The sequence below is a fragment of the Etheostoma cragini genome, chromosome 22 (assembly GCF_013103735.1).
Source record: "Etheostoma cragini isolate CJK2018 chromosome 22, CSU_Ecrag_1.0, whole genome shotgun sequence".
NCBI lineage: Eukaryota > Metazoa > Chordata > Actinopteri > Perciformes > Percidae > Etheostoma > Etheostoma cragini.
Window position 1 is genome coordinate 5,804,589 of NC_048428.1, and position 7,660 is coordinate 5,812,248.

Genomic DNA, 7,660 nt, shown 5'->3' on the forward strand with positions numbered 1-7,660 from the left:
CTTCCCGTTCACACAGCGACATGTCATACAGCCTTCATCCCACTCTGAGCCGGCCTGGCTCAAGCAAACAAAAACACAAACAATTTTAATATTTACTTACTAGACCTTAGAAATGCAGGTGATATGAAGATCTGTTCAACTTTTCAAGTTTGACCAAATGCAACTGGTCATTGCACAGGATAAAGCTCTCCCTGCAACTTTGTGCATAATTTAAGTTAGGAAGGCCCTTTATGATGCTGTAATCATAACAAAAAATTATACAGATTACATTATGTATTTCCTGTGTGAATAAGCTATTGGAATAATGAACAGTGCCCAGTTTTTCACCGTACAAAGGCCCCAACTAGGCTCACACAGAAATTTGGCTTAATAGTCATGAGGTAGTTAATTAGAAAACCATAGAGGGTCTTTATATTGACATTAGTCTTCACCAGCTGACAGTGAGAGAGAGACAGTGTAGACAGCTGGAAAGAAAGAGACAGATAGGAAGAATGACAGAGTGGTACATAATGGAAGGAAAGAAAGATAGACTGAGGGAGAATGGGGATGAAAAGAAAGCGATTGAGAAAGCGAGGGATTGAATGAATGAATCCTGTAATGAAAGCACAAGTGGTACTAACTAGGAATAAAACGGTATTATGGGAGGAGAAATAAAAAACAGAATAAAAGGCCTGTACCAGAACGATTAGGAGGGGGGATGTGACCTCTTGTCAGTATATGGTTAATTAACATATTCCTATTATATCCCTTCCTTAATAAATACAGGAATGCCCAGTTGCGGTCCCAAGCTACTCTTCTTGTTTTATAACTGATTAAGCTGGGTGTGTGTGTGTGTGTGTGTGTACCTCCAGCAGCCTGCCCTGGTCATGGCAGGGACAGAGGGCGGGGATGACACAAACACCCTCAGTGCTGCGGTAAAGCCCCTCCCCACACACGCAGCCCTCGATGGAGCGGCTGCAGTTGACAGGAGAGGAGTAAATGTCTTGGCAGCTCCTCTCGCACAGCGGGACCTCCTCCGACGCGCTCCTCTTCCACTGCTCCTTGTCAGGACACGCTGCAGGGCGAGAGGAGAGGGAAAGGAGGGAGAACAGTGAATGAAGAGGGAAGACGAGAGAAAAATATGGTAGGACAGTTAGGGGAGGTTGTGGAGAGAATTTATTGATACATCGGTGGAGGGTGGTGGAAAAGGGAGAACGGGGAAATCAAAAGATGGTGGACACAGAAAATTAGTGCATTTAAAGGTACATAAAGCATGCACTTTATGACAAATTGTCATTACAAAACAAATGCTTTGGTCACACTACACGTCTGCAGCCCTTAATTTCCACTCAACAACTGTTTTTGGTAAGAGGCAAATCGTGGTGCTGGGTGCTCTGTTTTTGACTGTTGAAGTGAATTTCTTTGAATGCATAATTGTATGAATGCCGATTCAGGATTCCCAGTATTGTTCAGACAGAGACAGACAGACAGAAAGACAGAAAAGGGGATTCAATCGTTTGAGCATTTAAAGTATTCTTATTCAATTCTTTACTTTTTATTATTCCATTTGTTTTTTGGTTATCTCTCCCTCTTCTGCATACGTTCAGCTACAACAAAAACATTAAAATATCAAAATGTTCAACTCTCTCAGAACATGACGGGACTTCAACATTTGTTCTGCTATATATACTTTTTACAATGTTAAGGTTTTTATTACAATGTCAATGAGAGCAAATTTACAATTCTTCAAATCCTCTTCTACTTCAAAATCTCTCCTTTATACTTTCACCTACAGACGCAATTCAAACTTTAAAAATATTATGAAAAATTCAGCTATTCAGGGACTATTACGAGTTTTGAAATCATAATGGGTGTGGATTGCGTGACTTACAGTGGGTGATGTCGTCACTAGAGAACAGAGCCTTAAAAAAAGTAATCTTAGTCCCTTCTCTATAACTTGCTCTCACGCACAAAATTTGTACTGGTCATACATGATTTATATGTTTAAAACATAGGTATTCTTCAGGTCTAGTTTCAGCAATTGTGTTCATTTAAGTGATGTGACTTATACATTTGGTTTGGTGAGCTTCAAATGACAACAGTTCCAAATCTTACAATGCTGCCAATGTTAAACATCCATGAAATTTCCAAGCAGAAGCGCAAATTTTACTTTTATTTTATCCACATACATTTTATATCAATACGTTCACAAAGGCTAGCCTAGTGGTAGAGGCTCTGTTGATGTCAGGGGCATCCTGCATTTGTTGTAATCCTTTGATTTTAAATAAAAGGTCCAAGCTGGTAACTTCATCATTTCAGATTAGTCAGAATGTGCCAATCAAAATAAAGCCTCAACAGGAAAAAACATCAAAAAGGAGTTAATAAGTCACTGATAAGTGTCACCAGCATCAGATTATTGTGAACTAACCACAGAGCCCCTTTTTGCTAAACTCCACAGCAAACCTTTTCAATAACTGTTTTGAACATGTGTCCTAATTGAGAAAAAGAAACTTGATCGTATCACACAGTGTGGCGGAAACACTGTCCCGAAAAAAGCATGAATGATGCTGAAGCAAAATCACATTTCCCAACAAAAAAAGGAACAGGCAAGCCCCAGTTACACCACTACTGCAAACCCTTAAGTTTGACGCAGCATCTGCTTTTTTTAGGTCTTTATTTGAAAGGACAGCTGCAGAGATGAAAGGAGAGAGGGGGGGAATGACACGCAGCAGAGGGCCGCAGGTCGGTGTCAAACCTGGGCCCGCTGCGTCGAGGAGTAAACCTCGATATAGGTGCACCCGCTCTACCAACTGTGCTATGTGGGCGCCCAGCATAGTCTTTTTTAAAAGAGCCAGTATTTGTCAGAAAGTGTAGCTCACACTGTGAGCTGTGTTGTTGTGGAGTTAGGTCTGGCAATAAGATATACAGATGGCCTGCCAATTATGCCCCATTCACACCAATGACCAGGGTTTTACCAGTGTGGTGTGATCAGGGTTCAACCCTCCTTTTGGAAATTCAAACCAAGCCAGTCAACATGAGTATACCCTTGGTTGTGACAATTCAGAAATAACCCGGGAGCAATGCATAACAAATGTAGCTTATAGATGTAGCTTGATTAATTGAAGACGAGGGGAGAACATTTCTATTTGTTTGATTTCATTTAAAGTAAAGATCAACTTTGCTGTTTTCACGTCATTGTAAAGTAGACAGAGAGAAAAAAAGATAGATTTGCGCCACGAAGCAGCCGCACTGAACTGCAGTCTGCAGACGTCTAGGACTGTGGTGCCGTGATGTGTGCCGAACGGATATCGCTCACTTGTCACTGCTGTGCCACTGATGTAACACCTACAACTTTTATACAATATGGCTGTTATTCAACTTTATAAAGACATACATAATAATTAGAACAATTAACACTTTTCCACATTTCTTACAACTTCACCTTCTTCTTAAACGTTTAAACCAGCAATCCAATTTAGCCTTAGCAATTACATTTTTTTTTTTTTTTTTTAATTACTCCACATTTTCTGCAGGAATTGCATTTTCTAGTTTCTTTCTTAAACTCTCACAGTCTCCTAAAATGACAGCTCTATTAAGCACTACACATACAGATTTTCTCATTCAATCCAGCATAAGAACAATAATTCTATACTGAGGCACTTTTTTGATCAACTGTTAAATATTCATTTTTTAGCAGCTTAGTCTAGAATGATCAATAAAACGTCCATCTCCCATCTTTTCACTCACCACAGTCAGGGGCCATGCAGGTTTTGGTGCGGTGGTCAGGGTCCTCACATGGGGCCCCTCCGTACTGGCTGGGCTGCAGGATACTTCTAGTGGAGATCTGTTGCCCGGTACCACAGCTTGCTGAGCACGGACTCCACTGGGACCAACTGGACCACTCACAGTCCACTGCAGGGGGAGAGGATGGGAGAAAAATATAAACACACTTAGGTCAGTGTTAGTTTTACATTAATTTACCTGCAGCAGTAAAGCAGCATTTAGAAGTAATTATCCACTGAGCACTATTCCTCAGCTTGGCCACATAAAACTACAATTACACATATTATACCCACATTGTGTTTTATTAAAGCCATTTGATAGCGGCAACATCTACTACTAATAATGGTGAAAAGGTCAATGAAACAATAAGATTATGCAAAAAAAAATATTTTCAATAACGTGTACATTTCTGGACAAAGTCTCATTAAAGACAATATGCTGTATTTTAGATTTGGTTTCAGAGGTCTCTTGGAGAAAATCGAGCATTAAGGAGAAGGCAAAAAGGACAAAACACACAAAAAACCTAATATCGGTTTGTATCATTCTGTTTGAAAGAGACAGAACCTGTTGGGGGTTGAAGGCAAATTCCAGTAATTGTCAACCCGGATCTTATTTTTGTCTATTATTACAATTGGTCATGAACATTTACCCTTTAACTCCTTTTTAGAGATTTGGGAATTATCCACTCTGGCAAGAACAATCACCGACTGTATTCATGCACCAACAGCTGTTTCTATTCATGTGGGAACCTGGTCACTTAGGATTTAGCTTACATGCACGCTAGAAGAGGAGTAGCAAATGTTTAAAAAATGGTTCATGACAGCAAGTGTGCCCAATTAGTAATGATCAAAATCATATCATTTAATGAAGTTTAAAATTCTGGTATAATGACAACCTGTGTGCTGTCATTACCACATTTACTTTTTGTTTTTCCTAACAGGATAAATGCTAAACTGAATTTATATTGAAAGTTGAAGAAACCAACACTCCTTGAACACGGAGTGTGTTTCCCACATTCACTATGGAGGTGTTGCGTAAACTGACCCACCGTCCTTAAAATATGAGAATAACTCCCAGGTTGACAAATACCTGAATTGCCTTTTAAACTCTGCTGCTAAACACTGCACACTGTGAAGAGGGGAATTTCACTATGACCAAATCCATAAGAGAGAAGACAGGAGGAGAATAAAAGGCCCTGCTGGTCAAATCATGATAGATAAAAACCTACTCTCTTATGAATTTATGAGGGGTTGTACGTTGTGACACTCCACACCCCATTATTATCTTTTTGTCTCTTTCTCCCCCTGCTAGTCTAAGATGGTGTCACCAAAACCCCAGTAATGGCCTTGGTAGGCTGTGATTGATGTGACTGTCGCTGAGTTTGCAACCGTTGCAGCAGCTGTTACAAACTACAGATAGGTTGACATATCTATCATGGACCTGACAGTTCAACCACTGATTATTGTTGCTGATGCTTTCAATGCTAGAACCGAGGGGTCTATAAAGGGCAAGAAATGTGTTCAGTAAGAACAGCTGTGACGGAGAATCACTCACCAGCACAGAACTTAGAGGTACAGTTGAACACTCCTCTTTCACACACACTGGAGAAAGAAGAATCAGATGAGTGAAATAATATGAGAGGAAAACAGCAAGGCTGATATTTTTAAACATTCAATGCTTTTGCGCCCACTTCAGATGCATTTTTTCACAAGGTGCGGGTAAAAGCATGGCAAGATAGGTACAAACAGGCAGCACTGAGGTAAAAACGCAGACTGTCTGTTGTGGGTAATGGGAGTTTTCCATAAAGAGATGGGAGTGGAAGCTTAAAGTGTGTATTCCGTGGTTTGTACAAAAACCTCCCGTGACAGCACGCCTTTATTTTGCAGAGAAAACTCTCTGCCTCCTAAAAGCAGGTGTAAACCTTTCCTCGTACATGCCTCCTGGTAAATGGGCAGCAAGACAAAGACAGGCCAAGGAGACAATCTGAAAGGATTTTTGCCACAAGGATCACACTTTTTCAATCATGAAGCGTTACAGATTAAGCAGCCATGCAAAACTACAGTTACTGGAAGAAATCAAAGATGATATTGAATCTCCGACTCAGCGTTCACATTCCATTCCAGCAGTTGTTAAACTCCTCGCTACATTACATAAAGACATACAATATCATTGTGGCATCAGGATTATTTCAAACAGTCATAGCATCAGCAGTGGGAATACCGCAGTCTGCACACAGCCGTATCAATGCACTAGTACTTAACGCTTTGCTACAGCGCACAAACATTTCCACACCCCTAATGCCTAAATAACACGTATCAAGCCGGATTTCTTTGACATCGGCCATTCGATTGCGCTTTTAAATGTGCGCAATTTACGGTATATTGGGCGGAGAAATGCGATGATTACCCGATGAACTGAAGGTTTGGTAAATACGACGTAAGCTGATGTATCACAGCGTGTGCTTTCTCAGGGTTGGGCATAACGCTTATAACGGTACATAAATGTACGTACATCTGGCCCTGAGATACCAAAGTAAGCATCATATCACACAGCTGAGCCCATCAGAATATATCAAATGAGTATCCACACACTGTGAGGTGGTTGAGATGACTTACGGCATGTCTGCTGCATGCTGGACTATCTATCACAGTCAACAGGGCATAGTGAACACAGTGGTACCTGCCTGTCACAGTAGTAACAATGATTACTATGATGATTACGTTTTTTAGTGATGTAGAATTGTTTCACATAGGCTTCAAATGTTTATCACTAACTGAACGAATTAGAGACTAAATATATTGATAAAAGTTATTGCAAAACTTTGATTGTGTATGAGCCATGCATGCTTGGTGCATGTTGCATCTTTCATTCGTTATTACATAACAATTGGTATTTTGGAACTAAGAATGATAAATAAACATTAGAATCACATCCTGTACCAGAAGCTTAAAAATAAAAAGAACTAGACTTAAATCACTCAAATGTGACAAAACTAAAACTAAGAATTAATTTCATGAATATGTGAGTATATAACCAGGACGGTCTGGATGCTCACAATCCAGCTGGCTAAAAACAGTAGTTAAATCAGTGAATGCATGGATGAAACTGTGAACTACCATGTGTTGCAGAGATGCTGAATGACCGTGCCAGGTGGCAGCAGAGCTTCTGTGATCTGCTCAGTACTGACATTCCAGCGCTGGTCACCAGTCGGCAGGGATAGCGGTGAACAGGGACAGTCAGTGTGGGGCACACAGGAGCCTTGATGCAACACCTATGAGGGACACAGTGAAACTACAAAGAATCATATCTTATAGGGGGTAAAATAAAATTCTATCATAGCAATCTGACTACATACACACAGCCCCGCATCCTCACACACACACACACACACACACACACACGTGTGTTCAGACCTGTCCGTGTGGGCAGTGGCACCCAGGGGTGCAGGCTCCAGGTAAACACTGAGTGTGTGGCCACAGGTCCTCACAGGTATATGGACAGGAACCTGAACAGTTACTAAACACCTGCCCAGTAGGACACCCTGCAACACACATAGAATAATTAACATACGATGCATTATATATCATATATTTTTCAATTATATATATACATATACATGTGTGTGCTTTTTCTCTATGCACACTTTACAATATAAGTCTTCAGAACAGATTGTCTCAGACACATTTGAGGTCACACCTTTAACTACATAACACAATCACTCATTAAGCTGCTTATGAGTTGCATGGCAACCACTACAGTACATAAATGTGCTCAATTTTTTAACGATGTGTGTGTTTTTGTTACCAGGCAGGCAGCTTTTGGTGTTACAGACGATGTGCTGTTCCAGTGGTCCAACACAGGGCATCCCACCAGGCTCTGGCTCTCTAACGACTGTCTT

The 7,660-nt window shown here is 40.7% G+C and overlaps 1 protein-coding gene across 1 annotated transcript in view; it reads right to left on the bottom strand.

Annotated features, from left to right (window-relative positions):
* The window catches only part of scospondin (subcommissural organ spondin), a 129,294-nt gene that overhangs the window by 40,668 nt on the left and 80,966 nt on the right, over positions 1-7,660 (bottom strand). The window contains exons 109-114 of the mRNA XM_034862773.1: positions 7,567-7,657; positions 7,176-7,303; positions 6,879-7,033; positions 5,317-5,363; positions 3,727-3,891; positions 846-1,054 (exon numbers count right to left, since the gene is read on the bottom strand). Of these exons, the coding sequence (XP_034718664.1) occupies positions 846-1,054; positions 3,727-3,891; positions 5,317-5,363; positions 6,879-7,033; positions 7,176-7,303; positions 7,567-7,657 (795 nt within the window). The remainder of the gene's footprint in view (positions 1-845; positions 1,055-3,726; positions 3,892-5,316; positions 5,364-6,878; positions 7,034-7,175; positions 7,304-7,566; positions 7,658-7,660) is intronic.